Genomic DNA, 17,970 nt, shown 5'->3' on the forward strand with positions numbered 1-17,970 from the left:
TGGCAGCAGCAGCAGCAGCACAGCCAGGAAGCAAGCCTGGCTCAGGGCGCCACCTGCTGATAACCTTCCTCTCCTGCACCCTAAGCTGGGATGGTACTCTTTTTTTTCCTTTTGGCACAAACTTGTCCTTGCTCAACTGTCCACAGCCCTGAGCACCTCCTGCCCTTCTTCATGACGTCAGGACACCCTGGGACTTGGAAGCCGGTGAGATTTCAGGGTTTGTCTTCCAGTGTCCTTGAGGTTTTGACACCAGGGTCAATTTTGTGGCAGATGGTGGGACCTGAGGGTTATTCTGTGATTAAAAATCGTTTCTTGCATTGATAGTTGTGCTTTCCCAGTCTGGGACCGTGGGAATAGGGTCACCACGGTGACCTTGACAGGTGGCGACGGAGGAAGGAGGGGAGAGAGGTGACTCACTGTGCACCTTCCCTGTAGGTTACCAGCTTGAAGTCTCAGGATGTGTTGGACCCTATTTTAGTCACCGGAATTTGTCATTTTGTGCTATTTTCCCCAATACGCAGATGTGGCTGAGGGATTCGGGGGCAGGCCTCTGTCACCATGGAAACTGTGACGCTGTCCTGCTAGGGGCAGTTTGGAAGCGGGGAGGCCTGGAAGGCTGGGGAAGGCCTGGAAGGCTGGGGAAGGCCGCGGATTTGACCTCCACTATTCCTGCGTTAGGGCCTTTCTCTAAAACCGAGACCTAGAAAGGGAGGGAACATGCCGGAGTCACAGTGCACCCCCCGGGAAGAGGCAGAACGATCTGAGTCCACGATCCGCGTGCTCGGCTTCCCCACAAAGACCAGGAAGGCCGCCTAGCTCCATTCTTCTTTAAGATTTACATCAAATATGTCCTAGCGTCCACGATCTTTTCGAACACTCGCCTAGTCGACGCTCCAAGACTTCCCCTTTAAGACCCATGACTCCGCCCATTACGCTGCGCCGCATACCTAAAGCCCCGCCCACTTCAACAGCTTCCGCAGGGCAGCGGCGGCCTCGCGACGGTCACTGCCCCTTTAAGCCCTAGCCCCGCCCCTGGCTCCCCGCCCCCTCCGCTCCAGTCCTCTCCGGCCAGCACCAGGTGCCGGGCCTGGTCGGCGGCTCCGCGCGCGGCGGTGAGCTCTGGGCCCCGAGGGGCGCGAGGACACCTTCCTGGTCTTCCCCCCGCCCTTGCGGTGTCCTCGCAGGGAGCGGGGGCGGGGCTTGAGCTGCTACCGGGGCGGGAGAGATGGGGTGCTAGGAGCGCTGGAGGGGTGGGCCACGACCGGCCGAACAGGGGGTGGGGCCCAGGTGACTTAGGGGGCGGGAATGGCCCCCCTGCGGTGCTCGCCCGGCGACAGGGGTGTGGGGGCCTGGACTGACTGCCCCGCGGCGTGCCCCCTCTTCCTTGCCCGGCCAGTGTCCGCGTACAGCTCAGCTGCGGAATGGTCCCCCTGGTTCCTTGGGGTCCAGGCCCGTCTGTGGGGGGGCGGTCGCCGTCTGTCCCGCTGCCTGAGACCGCAGTCGTGGAGGCCGCTGGAGAGGCCCCGGCGGAGCGCGGTAGCCTTTGAGGGGGGCGGCAGGAGGGCACCGGCCCCCCGACTCCTGGCAAAGGTGGGGGCAAGCCGAGAAGGCACAGTGGCCCGCGGCCAATCACCTGGGACGGACGTCTGCCTGCCTCCCCCAGATACGGGCAGAGTTGTGGGTTGGGGAAGGGTTTGGCTCTTGGACCTCAGTTCCAAACCTCTGCCCATCAGAGAGCCGGCGGTCACCATGGCAATGAGGGAGCTGGTGGAGGCGGAATGTGGGGGTGCTAACCCACTCATGAAGCTGGCCGGGCACTTCACCCAGGACAAGGCCCTTCGACAGGAGGGCTTGAGGCCCGGCCCCTGGCCTCCAGGAGCCCCAGCCTCGGAAGCGGTGAGTGCTTTTGAGGTGGAAACCTGGGATGGAGGGTCCAGATGCACGCTTTGGGATAACTGCTTGCTTTATTGTGTTTCAAATAATAGCAGTTACTGATGAGTCAGCTTTACTGTATTAGGCATTGAACGACTTTGTATAGAGGAAGGCAACCATTTTGTGGATGAAGAAACTGAGGCTCAGAGAAGTTTTGTCACTTGCCCAAGGTCATATGAATGGAAGAGCTGGAATTTTTACCCAGGGCTGAGTTAGGGTCTGTGGTCTTCACTACTTTACCATATCATCTCTCTTTTGTCTTAGGTCTCTAAGCCTTTGGGGGTAGCTTCTGAAGATGAGGTAAATATACCAGTCTCTCCTGTCTCATTTTTTGTTTGCTCATACTTTAAACTTGGCTCACTCTTTTTTCAGTCTGCAGGCTTCCCTGATCCAATGAGAGTTGCCTCAGCTTTCTTGTTTGTTTTTTTTTTAACTTATGTATTTTTTAATTGAAGGATAATTGCTTTACAGAATTTTGTCGCTTTAAGTATTCTTTGAGCGTTTCCAAATCTATGGGTTCTGGGTTTCCCTTTCCTTGTGTTTGACGTTTGTGTCCCTCATGGAATGGGCCCCTGTTTCTTGCTGGGTTCGCTTTACCATCTCTCTTCTGACAGTTGGTGGCTGAGTTCCTCCAGGACCAGAATGCACCTCTCGTGTCCCGTGCCCCTCAGACCTTCAAGATGGATGACCTCCTGGCCGAGATGCAGGAGATTGAACAGTCAAACTTCCGCCAGGCACCCCAGAGAGGTGGGTCCAGGGTCTGGTGTTAGGGAGGGAATCACTGTTTTCTGGGCAGATGGAGACAAGGGGATTTTGTATTTGGAAGCCGCTGATATTGGGGAGCTGAGTTATAGAAGGAGACAAATAGAGTAGAGTGTTTTCGCATGTACTCAGGGCTTCCCTGGTGGCTCAGACAGTTAAGAATGTGCCTGCCAATGCAGGAGATGCGGGTTTGATTCCTGGATCTGGAAGATCCCCTGGAGGTGGAAATGGCAACCCACTCCAATATTCTTGCTTGGAGAATCCCATGGACAGAGGAGCCTGGCGGGCTACAGTCCACGGGGTTGCAAAGAGTCGGACATGACTTAGAGACTAAACAAGAGCAACAACAGGGTTCCTGAGGCCTGATGGAATGATGTGTATTTTCCTCAGTTCTCTCTCTCTCTCTCTCTGAAGCCCCTGGTGTGGCAGACTTGGCCTTGTCCGAGAACTGGGCTCAGGAGTTTCTCGCAGCTGGAGATGCTGTGGATGTCACTCAGGAGTATAATGAGACTGACTGGTCCCAAGAGTTCATCTCTGAGGTTACAGGTGAGGCTTGTCATGGGAAAATCTAAAATGGTTCCTATGGGGCAGAGTTCTACACTGTTATCCTCATTCATGTTTTTTTTTTTTTTTTTTAAACCCTCATCTATATAGAGTGATTTCAGCTGCTTGTGACCTTTCTGAACTCGACTCTCTTCTATAGGGCACTGAACCAGGTTTCTCTTAGATGGTAAAAGGGAATTGAAACATATTATGCAGAGGAGTAGGTTTGAACTGGTTAAGAGACTGGGAGGAGAGAGAGAACATGAGGAGTTAGGTTTTCTTCTTTGTTACCTGGAACTTTATTATTGTAGTTTGGTGGAGAGGATCCACAGATTGGATGGGTGGCAGTGTTGCCTAGGAAGAAAGAGCTGTTCATGGCATCCCTGGGGATTCTGGCATTAAGTCGTCCTGAGCAGGGTTGGAGCCTTGGAAAGTGGAATTGTGGAGTTCAAAGGCTTGAAGTGTACGGTCTTGGTGATGATAATAAAAATTAATAATATGAGCTAATGTTTACTTCGCCATGAGCTAGGCTTTGTTTCAGTGCTTTAAATGCATTGTCCATTTAATCTCCCCGAAAACCCTTGAGGTTGTTACTGTTTTTATTCTTAGTACATAGATAAGAAAACTGAGGCTGAGGGATTAAGTAGTTTGCCCAGGGAATCATGGATTTGTAAGTGGTGGAGTTGAAATTTGACTCTGGGTTTGAATGATTCCAGAGTTGGTGGGCTTAGCCATTATGCTGTACTGCCAGGCCTGCATCTTAAGCTCTTCAGGGTCCCAGCCTAACTTTCCATTTTTGAGTTGTCCAAGGTCATCACACCCCGTGGGACTGCTTCTTCTCCCCTCAGCCTGTCTGAGGACAGGCCTGAGCAAGGGCCTTCTCTTCAGCTTTGCTTTTCCTGATTGCTCTCAAAGTGAGCATCGTTAGGCTATTTCCACTTAATAAATCAAGAATAACAAGAGAGATAAAGGGAGAAAGTCACAAAGATCCTGGCCTCTCAGGGTCCTCCTGTCATCATAGTTACTGAATTTTCATGACACGATTAATGACCTAATGGGTACCTCCCGCCCCCAGTCATTTTTATTGTCCTAAAGATAGGCCTTCCTCTACACACAGGAGAAAACCCCCAAAATCTAACAACTAAAATAAAATAAAGCTGCTGGTCTCTTTTATCATGACTCCCTTTCCCTCTTTTAAATTGGAGTTTAAGGAAGAACAGTGAGTGTTCTTGGTTTCCGGGCACTTCATATTCTCAAAGCCAGTTGAGCTTCACAGTGACAAAAGGTAGATATTCTGCCCGCATTTTATAGACACGGAAATTGAGTTTTGAAAGGGTTAATATTTTGTCTGATTATCATTCAGTAACAGATGATATTCAAACTTATGTCTGACTCCAGGCTCCGTACTTAGAACCATTACACTATCATTGAGAATCTTCTTTGGAATTGCCTCAACTGGAAAATCTGAGCTTTAACCACAAAGTTCCCTCCACCAGACTAGTACTCACCTTTTTGTACACATTTTAGCTTTAAGTGCTCTTATTTCAGAGATACTTCTGTTATAACTCACGAGCATCAGTCATTTTTGATAACTCAGGATGAGTTTTTAGTTATTACTGATGAAATTTTTGTTATTACAATTACTCAAGTGCTTGGAGCCATTGAAATCTTCCTTACCCTGTAAATGAAGAGCTACTTTAGAAAAATGTATTGGACCTGTCTTACGTGTTAAATTCTCTTTGGGAGATCTCTCTCTTCCTCCTCTTGTTTCCTGGAGGCAAGGATGTGGAAAACTGGAAAGGAAAGTTGAGCTGTGTGGGATCTATCTTCGTATAAATGCTCTGTTGCAGTAATATATTGCTTTGTATGTAATGGCCCTTCAGGATTTATTGAATGAAAAAGTTGAGATCTCGCAGAAAGAACTAGAGGGAACTGACTTCTTAGTACAGTCCTTTGTGGTATCTGCAGAGATTTGGTTTCAGGACCCCTGTGGATGCTCAAGTCCTTTATATAAAATTGCATCATATTTGCATAGAACCTAACCTCCCATATGCTTTAAATCTCTGGATTAATTATTAATATCTAATACAGTGCCAGTGCTTTGTAAATAGTCGCCAGCATGGGACAAACTCATGTTTTGCTTTTTGGAACTTTTTGGAATTCCCCTGCCCCACCCCCTCTGAATATTTTCCATCTGTAATTGGTTGAATCCGTGGATGTGGAATCCCTGGACACTAACCTCATAGCATTTATGGCTGATATTTTCAGAGTAGTGACATAGCCTGTTTCTTTGTGGATAAGTAGACTTCAAGTTGAGAGAAGGTTATATTCTTTAAATCTATAATATTTTTAAGTCTCCATTATAAGGATTCCAGAATTTAGTAAGAAACCATTTTTTCTTGTTTTAATGTTGTATTTGGAAATATAGTGCCTATGGAAGTTGCAAAAAACATGTACAGAAAGTTTCTGTGTGTCTTTACCTCTGTTTTCACCATTGGTCATATTTTGCATTTGTTCGTTATGTACAATATCAAAATCAGAAAATTGCCATGATCCATGTTTTGAACTGTGGTGTCGGAGAAGACTCTTGAGAGTCCCTTGGACTGCAAGGAGATCCAACCAGTCCATTCTGAAGGAACTCAGCCCTGGGATTTCTTTGGAAGGAATGATGCTAAAGCTGAAACTCCAGTACTTTGGCCACCTCATGAGAAGAGTTGACTCATTGGAAAAGACTCTGGTGCTGGGAGGGATTGGGGGCAAGAGGAGAAGGGGACGACAGAGGATGAGATGGCTGGATGGCATCACTGACTCGATGGACGTGAGTCTGAGTGAACTCCGGGAGTTGGTGATGGACAGGGAGGCCTGGCATGCTGCGATTCATGGGGTCGCAAAGAGTCGGACACAACTGAGCAACTGATCTGATCTGATGTATCTTATTAGATTTCACCAGTTTTACGTACTTTTATTTGTGTGTTTATAGTTTCATGTAGTTTTATCACATGCAGATTTGTGTAACTATCACTGCAATCAAGATTCAGAATTATTCCATTACCACGTGAAGCTCATTTTTGAGTCTGATGTATTTCCTGACGGAACTCCAACCCTCCCCCCTTATTTAGCAATCTTGTGGGCCAAATAACTATCCATCTTGTGATTGCTCAGCTCTAGAGAAGAGAAACATCTTTAAGGGGTTTTGAGTTTAGATTGCCTCAGGTAACATGGTGTGTGGGGTTTACATGACAGTCATGAGAGATAAACCTGCTCTTCATAGGAAGACCAGTGGCCAGAATTAGCAGATGGTGATTGGCGATAGATCTCCCCTTGATGGCAGCAGAAAGGCTGTGGAATAAAAGAAATAACAATCTCATTGTGATGTTTCCACTTTTGTATGGCTTTGCCTTGAGCCGACAGGAATGATGATAGTAGCTAATACTTGTTACTCTGTGCTTTACACTGGCATTATCCCATCTGGTCTTCACAAGAATCCTGGTGAGGTAGCTATTATTATCTCCATTTCACAGATAAGGACTTAGAAACTTAGGGGGTTGACTGATTTGTGGGGAGGGAGACTTGGGGCAGGAGACGCACAGTGAGTCAGTGATAGAGTTGGGATCCGCGTGCAGGTAGGCTGACCCTAGAACCTGCCTTCTTTCTTTTTTTTTATTTTTTAAATGTAATGAATTAATTTGGCTGTGTCAGGTCTTAGTTGCTGCACACAGGCTTCTCTCTGGTCATGTCAAGAGGGCTCCAGAGTGCGGGGTCTGTAGTTGTGGCACGTGGGCTTAGTTACTGCGCAGCGTGTGGGATCTTCGTTTCCCGAATCAGGGATCAAACCTGTGTCTCCCTCGTTGGAAGGCGGATTCTTAATGGACCACCAGAAGGCCCTAGAACCTGCCTCTAGACCACTGTGTTATTTAGCAGATGTGGAAACTTCCACAGATAGAGGTAGGAAATTCTGAGTTTTTGATTGTTGAGTTGGTGTTCATGTTTCTAGATGAGATGAACACACACTGAGAATTGAAGTGAGGTGGAGGCTCTGAGTCAGATGTCTGGTATCTAGGTTAGGTTGCTGGGTATCACTCTAGGATCTCCTGACTTTGGATAGTCCCTCCCACTCAGCAGGCCTTAGTTCCTTCAATCTCACAGGCAAGCACATGCATCTGGATTTCTATAAGATTTTCTCAAAAAGCATTGAAGGCCAGGTAGTATTTTTTTGATTATTTTATTTTACATCCTTTGTTGGAGTAGATTCCCAATGCCAGAAAATCCTGAATCTCATGGCCAGTATGGTTAAATACCAAATTATGGCTCTTTGATGGTGATGCATCTCTGGGATTTTTTTTTTTTTTTTCCTAAACTACTTCTTGTCCATTGTAGAGTCTGGGTCATTTCGTACTTTTTCTGTCGCTTCTTGTCCTGTAAAGGAGGATTGCACAGAACTGGTGTTCTCTGTAATTCGAGGGGTATTTGTGGCCAGAATATGCTTTTGCGAAACATTCCAGCTGAAGGCATGACTGGAGGGTAAGGAGAAGGGACTGGTTATTTTTCAACAGAACAGGATAGGGGTATTAGGCATTTCCTTATTAGGTCTCCAGACTTGAGCCAACAGTCTAGCTGGGGCAAAGGAAAGAGAAAGGTTGCCTGTAAAAGCCAGTGAGGGAAATCAGGATATAAATGTTAGGAGCTCTTGAAATTAAGAGACCAAGTCCATGATCAAAAAAGTTGTCAACTGTATCTTTCATTTTATTGCTAATAAGTCACTCATTATTTATGATTAGGTGATACCTGTGTCTTGATTTTTTTTTTTCTTTTTCAGATTTTGGCATTGTTTTCTCAGATGTTGAGATTAGCTTGTTGAAATTATTCAGACAGAGTGTCAGTTCAGTGGAATAGAAAGTTCTGTTATAAATCAATACTGAGAAGGTCAACTTGCCTCCTTGGTGTTAAAAGTGGTGACAGAGCTTCCAAAGACAGGATGACCATGTGTAAGGGCAAGAGGGCCGAGCAGGAAGGAAAGAAGACCACAAGCCCATCCTTCACTTCGTGTACTAATTCCTTAGGGCCCCTTTAAATCCTTTAATTTGTCTCTCTTTTTATTTCTGGCCTCAGAATAGAAAAGAGCAAAGTCCTGCAGGTTGAGAAAAGTTCAGCAGCCTCATTTGTTATGTTTATTCTGAGATTGCCTTGGTGCAACCTTTGTCACGAGAGCTTCTAAGACAATTTCTGGAATTAGACTGAAAAACATAGCTCTCAAAACCAGTCAGACGTGACAGAAGTCAGAATAGTGTTTATCCCGGGGTGGGGTGGTGGTGGGGGCCTGCGAGAACCCGCGAGGGAACAGGAGACAGTCCATGCCGTCCATGAACACACATCTGGAGTGTGTTCATAGGTAGAAATTAATGAAGCAGCACACCTAAGTCTGGCCCACTCTACGTACTTTCGTGTTTGTATGTTACATCTCAAAAAAAAAAAGACCCAGTGGGCAGAGTGGGCCCATACATCTCTAGGTCTGGCTCAGCATTCTGCTCCTCAGATTCTCTTGGTGGTACATTATGTTAGGATGAAATACGAGCCTCCTGTGCCCTGGAGGGCGTGAACTGTATAGACAGGACAGACAGAGGCTTGATTAAGGAGTGGGAGCGCTCATGTCTCCCTGGTCCCTGAGGTCCCCGCATCACCTCTGAGGAAGCTGGAGGCCCGGTGCCTGCTGTCTTAGTGAGCACTCTTGTATTTCAAACAAAAAGTGTTTGGTCCATACCCCTCTTCTGAGCCGCCTCATTTGGTCTCCTGTCCCCAGCTCAGTACACTTGTCCCCCAGGCCCCTGGGGAGTAGGTTGGATATTGAAAACTTGGTAGTGTTTTCTTTTGACCAGGGGTGTCTGTGGGATTCTGCCTTGACTTGGTTCTTGTTCTCCCCTCCCTACTCCCTTGCTGACTGCCCACCTCTCTGCTCCTTGCAGACCCTTTGTCTGTGTCTCCGGCCCGCTGGGCTGAGGAGTACCTGGAGCAGTCAGAGGAGAAGCTGTGGCTGGGAGAGCCGGAGGGAACGGCTGCCGCTGATCGCTGGTGAGTCCAGCCTCTTCTCTCTGGATGGGCCCCGTGGAACGAGCACTGGACAGTCCCCTCCCTCAACCCCCTGTCTGCTCCTGTGCCCCCCAAGCTCCTCCATCTACATCCTCAAACCTACTTGCAGCCCCTTCATTACCTACTCTAAGGCTTCCACTTGTACAATTACCCCAGTTTATTTATGTTTCAAATGTAACTGAATCAAGAACCCTAACTATTGTACCAAGAATTCGTAGCTTTATCTGACGCACCTGTTTCCCTTTAATTTGGAGCCTGCTACTATCTGTTCCTTCTCTCTGTCCCAAAGATGGTTTGGGGAAGAGAGAGGTAGAAGCACGTAGCTAGTGCTCTGCCCCTCCTGCCCAGAGGTCCTTCTGTAATGTAAAGTGGAATTTGTGGGAGTGTGGACACCCTCTCTCTTCCCCGATGAGAACTCTACTGCAGGCGAGGAGTGGGGAACAGTGAGGGCAAGGTAGTGGCAGACCCACGTGTACAGTTAGCACATCCTCGCCTGTTCCAGGTATGATGAATACCAGCCTGAGGAGGACCTGCAGCACACAGCCAGTGACTTTGTGGCCAAGGTGGATGACCCCAAGCTGGCTAACTCTGAGGTGAGCTGCATCTCACCACTGCTGCTTCATCTGAGAAGTCAGGGGAACCCTTCCCTTACCCCCGTTTAGTTTAAAGAGAAAGAGCTGGGACCCGGGGTCCACTCCTTCCTCTCTGGGGCGCAGAGACTTAGGGCCCTGCCTCTTCCCCCAGTCTTGTTGCCCGCACTTCCTTGCCTGCTAACCCTCTGTCTTTTCTGTGTCTTCTCCTATCTTTAGAGCCAGAGATCCCCCTCTCTTTGCTCTCCGCTTTTTCCAGGGTCCTTAGCATACCTTGTCTGAAGCTAGAGGTGGTCCTCAGGGGGAGGGGTCAGTGCAGGCTCCTCTGGGCATGGTCGAGAGGGCACACCTGCAAGTCCTCTCCCAAGTGGCCCGTGTATGTCTCTGTGCCCCAGTTCCTGAAATTCGTGCGGCAGATTGGCGAGGGGCAGGTGTCCCTGGAGTCCGGCGCAGGGTCAGGCCGAGCTCAGGCAGAGCAGTGGGCGGCAGAGTTTATTCAGCAGCAGGTAGGCTCCTGTCACCTCCCAGCCCCACCCCAGAGCTGCTGGTGCCCCCGGCCGTGGGCTCAGGGGTCCCAGAGGGTGAAGGGAACCTATTGCCAGCTTGTTTGGTAGCATCCAGGTCCTGAGTGGGCGGGAAAGAGATTCTGAGAATGTTCTTCTCAGAAGTGCCCAGGTTGGTGGTATCTAATGGGTGTTCACTGGGCATTTAGTGGGTAGAAAATCGGTGGTGGTGCTATGACCAGCCTGCTTTGTTACAGGGTACGTCAGAGGCCTGGGTTGACCAGTTCACAAGACCAGTAAACACGTCTGCCCTCGATATGGAGTTTGAACGAGCCAAGTCGGCCATAGAGGTGAGAACAGCTGGCGAAGTGTGACCAAGCCAGGAGGAAATGCTCCTCTGGAGAGAGTGGGTGTCCCAGCATCAGAGATGATGGAGAAGGCAATGGCACCCCACTCCAGTACTTTTGCCTGGAAAATCCCATGGACGGAGGAGCCTGGTAGGCTGCAGTCCATGGGGTCGCTAGAGTCGGACACGACTGAGCGACTTCACTTTCACTTTTCACTTTCATGCATTGGAGAAGGAAATGGCAACCCACTCCAGTGTTCTTGCCTGGAGAATCCCAGGGACGGGGAAGCCTGGTGGGCTGCCGTCTATGGGGTCGCACAGAGTTGGACACGACTGAAGTGACTTAGCAGCAGTAGCAGTATTTCATAACATTCTGGATCATCTGTGTCAGAATTACTTGGGATGGGGTGTGAGTGTGAGTGATAGTCACTCAGTCGTGTCTGACTCTTTTCAACTACATGGAATGTAGCCTGCCATGCTTCTTTGTCCATGGAGTTCTCCAGGCAGGAATATTGGAGTGGGTTGCCATTTCCTTCGCCATGGGATGGTGTGGGTGCCTGTCGAAAACAGCAGTTCCTGGGCCTCCCAGCCCACTGAGTCAGGATCTGGGAACAGCATCTGGGAAGAGCAGCAAAGGAAAGCTTTCCGGTGATCTGAGACACGTGGGAAAGGAAGAGCTACTGCACTGAGAGCGGGCCGGGGCCGTCACAATGGACCTTCTTCCCTATCTGCCCTCCCTCCCTTACAGTCTGATGTCGATTTCTGGGACAAGTTGCAGGCAGAGTTGGAGGAGATGGCAAAGCGTGACGCTGAGGCCCACCCCTGGCTCTCTGACCATGACGACCTCACATCCGCTTCCTATGACAAGGTGAGAAGTGGCTGTTTTCACGTTGCAGGGTTTCCTTCTTTTATTGTCTCTCCTTTACTCCTGAATTTGAAGGGTACCCACATTTAAATAATCATTTTCTTGAGCCCCCTTCCATGAAAAGGAAGCCTGGATTACTCCCAGTGTGCTAAGTCACTTCAGTGGTGTCCAACTCTTTGTGGCCCCATGGACTATAGCCCGCCAGGCACCTCTGTCCATGGGATTCTCCAGGCAAGAATACTGGAGTGGGTAGCCATTCCCTTCTCCAGGGGATCTTCCCGACTCAGGGATCGAACCTGTGTCTTTTAAATCTCCTGCATTGGCAGGTGGATTCTTTACCATTAGGGTCACTCCGTGTTCTTCTCCAATCATTGAAAGTATTCTTTATTCTTGGGATATAAAAGTTAATAACAGTAATAAGTGACATAGTACCTGAAATAGGGGTTTGTACATGATGCGTTAAGAGCACAGAAGAAGGAGCTCTGCTTTGGAGGTTGGTTGAAAGCATTTTAAGAACATTGATAGCTCCTTTGGTAGAAAATGTTAGGAAGTAGGCCATCTCTGCCCTCTAATGTAGTATCTATTTACTTATTGTTTTAAAAATTAATTTATTCTTTTGGCCATGCTGCAGGGCATGTGGGATCTTATTCCCCGACCAGGTGGTCCCCTGCACTGGAAGGCAGACTCTCAACCTCTGGACTGCCAGGGAAGTCCCTGTTTTTAGATTCTTGAACCCTGTTTTGACATCATTGATACCTCGGGTGGGATATTGCAAAATTAGGATTAGAAGCATTTGAATTAATGTTCCACAAAAATATGCTAAACTTTGTTATCACATATGAACAATCTGGATTTTATTTGCCTTTTGCTGTTATTGAATTATATGTCAGTAGTAGCGTTTTTTTTTTTTCTTCTTTCAGATGTGGTTCTGACTCTGTCAAGTAAATTCTTGGGTCTGTGAATGTAAATTTTTTTATTTATGGTCCTTAAATTGCAAGACTGCAGCCATACCTTGAGCAGCTATTGTAGACTGTTAAAATGAAGGAGAAAATTCTGTGATGGGATACACTGTACTTAGTAGTGATCCTGTTTTTGCAGTATGATCCTATGAAAGTTTGAGCAGACCAGACAGTGGATCAGGCCTAATGATTAGACTTTTTAGGCTGCAACAGTGATCCCAAGCTTATCCTGCATCTGTAGGTTGTTATGGGCTTCCCTGGTGGCTCAGACAGTAAAGAATCTGCCTGGAATGCAGAACCAGGCTCGATCCCTGAGTAGGAAAGATCCCTGGAGAAGGGAATGGCTGCCCACTCCAATATTCTTGTCCATGGGAGAATCCCATGGACAGAGGAGCCTGGCGGGCTACAGTCCATGGGGTCACACAGAGTCGGACATAACTTAGTGACTGAGAAACAACAACATCCCAAGTCCATCTCCCATATGTCGTGTTTCTTAAATTTCCATTGTAATTATTTAATTTTTATCTGTCACAAATAATTTGCATCTGATGGCTTATAGTGGTTTAGAACTTTGCTGGCAGGATTTAAGCATTTCTGGTTCTTGATCTCTTTCACAATTATAATGAAGAAGGGCCTCATCTATGTTCTTATTTCGTAGTTTTATTCTGGTTTGTCCTTAACTGTATTCAGAAAGGGCCTTGCTCTGTGTCTTGTATCTTGTTTTCATTCTGGTGTGTTGTTTTGTGCTGGTGACCCCTGCTCTCCTCAAAGGAGCGTTTTGTTTTGTCACAGTCACATGCTTACTAGGAATCCAGTTTACCTAACACCTCTCTGCTGCGTGGACGGCCCTGGGACAGAACTCAGCACAATAGCATCCTAACCCCTCAAATGAGAACACCTCCACTAGAACAGGACGTGACTCTGAAGCCTTTTCTGCCCGCAGGATTTTGGAGTTTAGCTTTCATTTACTATCAGATACAGATTAATACTAATAACTTTTAAGAATGAAACTGGAGAATAAATTAAGTTTTTCAAAGTGCTTGAATACTATCCTGTCAGTACGCACAGGACTCTGCGAGCTGGGTGAGAGTTGCAATTGAATAGCAGAGCCTCAAATCACATTTCCTTTATATATTATCTCACTATTGCAAGATAACAAGAAATGCCCTTTGAATAGCTAAAGAGAGCTTATCTCATACCCTAAGCAGATCCTGTTAAGAAATGTGCTCTGTCCAGTGCTGAGGAGTCAAGGATGTGGAAATATCAGCTGATAAAGACTTCCTAAAAATAAAGTTTAATTGCAGTGTGGATCAGAGTTTGCCAGGCTTTCCAGCTGCTGGGAGCAGGGTAGCAGCATGGGCTGACTTCACTGTGGTTGCGGACAGTCTCCTTCATGACATGAAGTGTTTGCCAGCATTTCTCTGATCCCTTTGTGGAGGCCCTCCACTTCCTCTCCACCTCTTGCCTGTCTTGGTTGTCATCTCTCATTCCCACTGCTCCATAGCAGCTCCCTCTGGGATTCCACCTTCTGAGACCGGGTCTCACCTGGCTCCTCTTCCTTGTAGGGGTACCACTTTGAGGAAGAGAACCCCCTGCGGGACCACCCCCAGCCTTTTGAGGAGGGGCTGCGGCGGCTCCAGGAGGGGGACCTGCCCAACGCCGTGCTGCTCTTTGAGGCAGCTGTGCAGCAGGACCCCAAGCACATGGAAGTGAGTGGCTCCTCCTTCTGACCTGATTAGAGAGGGCTCCGCCAGTCTTGAGGGAGGCCCTGAAGTGGGTAGTGCACAAGGGTTAGGGTCTGGGTGGGGGCCTGGGAGTGAGATGGTGAGTCTTTGGGGAGCCAGAGGAAGGGATGATGACTACACGGGTGATGAAATCTGGCACCTTCTCTCTAGGCTTGGCAGTATCTGGGGACCACCCAGGCAGAGAACGAGCAAGAACTTTTAGCCATCAGTGCGCTGCGAAAGTGAGTACTCTGAAGAGGGGGCACGGGTCGGGGAGGGGTGAGGTGGTCTTGGAGCTCTGCAAACAGCGTTTAGAAAGACATGTCCTGGTCTTCTCTCTGGCCACTAACAAGTGTTTTCTCATGATGAAACACTAAGGTTTGGAGTGAACTTGGGAATAACTGTCTCCATACCCTGGCTGATTCCTCAGCTGCTGAAATGTCCCCTTTCTCAGATCTGTGACTTTATTAATGACCCACCAGTAGGGGATTCCTCTGTATCTGGATGGAGGGAGTTGGCAGGTAACTCTCGGCTTGGATTGCAGGGTGCTGCTGCTGAGACCAGCCCTGTCCGTCTTGGTCCAAACAGGTGCCTGGAGCTAAAGCCAGACAACCGGACGGCCCTGATGGCACTGGCTGTGAGCTTCACCAATGAGTCCCTGCAGCGGCAGGCCTGTGAGACCCTGCGAGACTGGCTACGCTACACGCCGGCCTATGCCCACCTGGTGGCACCCGGGGAAGAGGGGGCCGGTGGGGTGGGCCTGGGCTCCAGCAAGCGCATCCTGGGGTCCCTATTGTCTGAGTGAGTCAGGGGCTCCTGGGGTGGCAGGTGGTGACCAGGGAGAGGGAGGACCTGAACAGTGGAAGTTGGGGTAGATTGCCGCTCAGTTCTGGAGGGTTGGGAGACTCAGGGTTGGAAGGAAGGAAGGGTGCAGGTGGACAGATGCATCGTGGGTAAGTGAAGGGAGTACTGGGAATATAGACGTATCCATCCACCTGCCTTTCTGCATCTTTGTCTTCCTCACCCAGCTCCCTATTTCTTGAAGTAAAAGAGCTCTTCCTGGCGGCTGTGCGCCTGGACCCGACATCCATCGACCCTGACGTGCAGTGTGGCCTGGGGGTGCTCTTCAACCTGAGTGGGGAGTATGACAAGGCGGTGGACTGCTTCACTGCTGCACTCAGCGTCCGCCCCGACGTGAGCATCTGGGGAGGAGGGGAGAGAGGCCCTGACTCCGTGTCCCGGGGAGAAGTCATTTGATGGGACCTTCAGTGTCACGGGGTGTTTCCTTCCAGTTCTGCGTCCTGGTTTCCTTGGGAGAATTGGGAGGGGAAGGGCGGGAGTCCAAGCTCATCTGGGCTTAGGGGAGTCTGCAAGGGTGAGTGGTAATGTCGTGACTTGTGGAGACAGGAATGGGATCGTAACATGCTAGAGAAATAGAGTGGGGAGATGGGGCAGAGTTGGATGTGAGCCTGGCTGGTGTTTCTAACCCTTGGCCATCCCTGTCTTAGGACTATTTGCTGTGGAATAAGCTAGGGGCCACCCTGGCTAATGGAAACCAGAGTGAAGAAGCAGTAGCTGCGTACCGCCGGGCCCTTGAGCTCCAGCCTGGCTATATCCGGTCTCGCTACAACCTGGGCATAAGCTGTATCAACCTTGGGGCCCACCGGTAAGAGTGTCTGCTGAGGAGGGAATGAATGAACGAGTGAACGAACAAATGAATGAATGAATGAATGAGTGACTGAGTAAATGAATGAATGAGTGAACAAGTGAATGAATGAATGAATGAACTCCTCCCTGCCATGGGCCCTGGCTCCTCCTCTGATCTGTTACTTGACCACCAGGCCCAGCTGCTTTCTCCCCTCGCCCACTGACTTGCCTCCTTCCCTGGGTGTCCTCTCACCAGCTCTCATGCTTCTGCCCTGCAGGGAGGCTGTGGAGCACTTTCTGGAGGCCCTGAACATGCAGAGGAAGAGTCGGGGCCCTCGGGGTGAAGGGGGCGCCATGTCAGAGAATATCTGGAGCACCCTGCGTCTGGCCTTGTCCATGTTAGGCCAGAGTGATGCCTACGGGGCAGCCGATGCCCGGGACCTGCCCACCCTCCTGGCGATGTTCGGCCTGCCCCAGTGACAGTGGGATGAGCTGCCCTGCGAGTGTCTGCTTGGAGGGGTCCCTGTGCTGGACATGATTCCCTCTCCCCAAATGGGCCTACCAAGGGGGCGGGCTGATGACCACAAGCGGTACCGCCTCTCAGGGGCCACCTCCGCGTAGGGGTGGGTAGTCTGCATTCTAGTTCCTGCATAATTGTAGGAAAAGGAGCCGTGTCATCGGAGCCCTTGGTAATTCAAGGGCTGTCCGTCCAGCTCCCTATCTGCTCATCATGCCCTTTCTTGGTGCTGCTTTTTGGTTAGGACCCAAAGATAGAGGGTAACTGTTGTCATCAGCTGCCGTTTCTGATGGGTCTGCCACATTTGTAACATCTGTCCTTCCCCGACCTTTCCCAGGAATTGATAATCACGCAGCCTCCTCAGGCAGTGGTGTGGGGCAGGTCCTACCGAGCACCTCTGTGATGACCGTGTCTAGGGTGGCATGTGAGATTGAAGTGTTGATTTGGCTCAGTGGAGCCGGGTTTTTAGGGGTACTTGTGGTTCTGTCATCCTTGGACCTCCCCTGGCTGCAGCTTGGGTTTCCTGGTTGCTGCTGCACACAGTGATGGGCATCATTGCGGGAGGGGTCTTCAGGGGCTACCGGGGTCAGTTGCTGCAGAGTGTTTGGGTGGGGGGAGTGGGGAGGAAGGCTTGTTGTGGACTGAGCCTCGAAGGAACAAGATGGGCTCAGGTCCAGGGCTCTGGTCTGGGGCCTGTGGAGGGAGTACAGAGCAGGGACGAGGACTGTCCCTAGTGCGGCCATCCCCCTCCGCTTAGAACGACCTGCAAGTTCTTCTGGAAAGCCGGTTCAGAAATTGCCACCATGCCAGATCCCCAACAAAGAGGGGGTTCAGCTTTACCTTGAGCCTCTGCCTTCCTTCTTCCCCCTCACCACCTCCACAGGGGGAGGGTGAGCATGGGTTCTGCCAAGAGACACACTCACCCCCAAAATGCCTGAGGTGGCCACGAAGCCGCTTGCCTTGTCTTCAGTAGCTAATGACCAGAGAGATTTTGTTTTTAAACTACCATGCTCCCAAGGTTCCATCCTGAAATTTATTTTTCTTTGTATGAATATGTGTAAATGATTTAAAAAATAAAGCTGTAAAATATTTGTATGAAGAATAAATGAAACTGACATGGCTTTGAGTCCTGCTTTTGGGTGTGCATTTGGTGTGCTGGGAAGGGAGTTGCTGTTTGGAAGTTGGTGTTCAACAGTTTTTCTCTCTTTATCTTTCAAATTCTCAGTGGAACATCGATTACCCAGCATCTACCCAGTAATTATTCAGCACCTAGTACACGGGAGGTACACGAATGAGATGGTCAGGGTCCCTGTGTTCGTGGTGCTGATGGTTTAGCAGGAGAGTCAGGTGTTTAGCAATTTTTTACTTGTGTTACTTCAATACAGAAAAATATGGGGTACAATATAATTGCTTGGTATTTTTTATTACAAATTATCACATGGAAAGACTTCAGTAGTCTTTTTCAATACTTAGGGCATTGAGATGCCAGCATTTCAAT

At 49.2% G+C, this 17,970-nt stretch overlaps 1 protein-coding gene across 3 annotated transcripts; it reads left to right on the forward strand.

Moving 5' to 3' along the window:
- Window positions 1-70: 70 nt before the first annotated feature.
- Window positions 71-17,592, forward strand: PEX5 (peroxisomal biogenesis factor 5). 3 transcript variants are annotated; one of them, XM_005910698.3, is made up of 16 exons: window positions 71-204; window positions 1,734-1,896; window positions 2,197-2,232; window positions 2,547-2,679; window positions 3,109-3,240; window positions 9,198-9,303; window positions 9,824-9,914; window positions 10,307-10,417; window positions 10,672-10,764; window positions 11,509-11,628; window positions 14,150-14,293; window positions 14,480-14,550; window positions 14,897-15,109; window positions 15,337-15,502; window positions 15,817-15,974; window positions 16,234-17,592. In XM_005910698.3, the coding sequence occupies exons 2-16, from the start codon at window positions 1,750-1,752 to the stop codon at window positions 16,433-16,435; spliced, it is 1,923 nt and encodes a 640-aa protein (XP_005910760.1). In that variant the 5' UTR covers window positions 71-204; window positions 1,734-1,749; the 3' UTR covers window positions 16,436-17,592. The 3 variants fall into 3 exon arrangements, with proteins under 3 accessions (XP_005910760.1, XP_070227943.1, XP_070227944.1); XM_070371842.1 differs by lacking the exon at window positions 71-204 and adding an exon at window positions 958-1,112; XM_070371843.1 differs by lacking the exons at window positions 71-204; window positions 10,307-10,417 and adding an exon at window positions 959-1,112.
- Window positions 17,593-17,970: the final 378 nt, after the last annotated feature.

The sequence above is a fragment of the Bos mutus genome, chromosome 5 (genome assembly GCF_027580195.1).
Source record: "Bos mutus isolate GX-2022 chromosome 5, NWIPB_WYAK_1.1, whole genome shotgun sequence".
In the NCBI taxonomy this organism is placed as follows: domain Eukaryota; kingdom Metazoa; phylum Chordata; class Mammalia; order Artiodactyla; family Bovidae; genus Bos; species Bos mutus.

What these genes read in the sequence shown, in the direction of transcription:
- PEX5 (XM_005910698.3), top strand. Translation starts at nt 1,750, where the DNA reads ATGGCAATGAGGGAGCTGGTGGAGGCGGAATGTGGGGGTGCTAACCCA. An exon ending in GCCATCAGTGCGCTGCGAAA is followed by an intron (nt 14,551 to 14,896) that starts GTGAGTACTCTG and finishes TGGTCCAAACAG; the next exon opens with GTGCCTGGAGCTAAAGCCAG. An exon ending in ATCAACCTTGGGGCCCACCG is followed by an intron (nt 15,975 to 16,233) that starts GTAAGAGTGTCT and finishes TCTGCCCTGCAG; the next exon opens with GGAGGCTGTGGAGCACTTTC.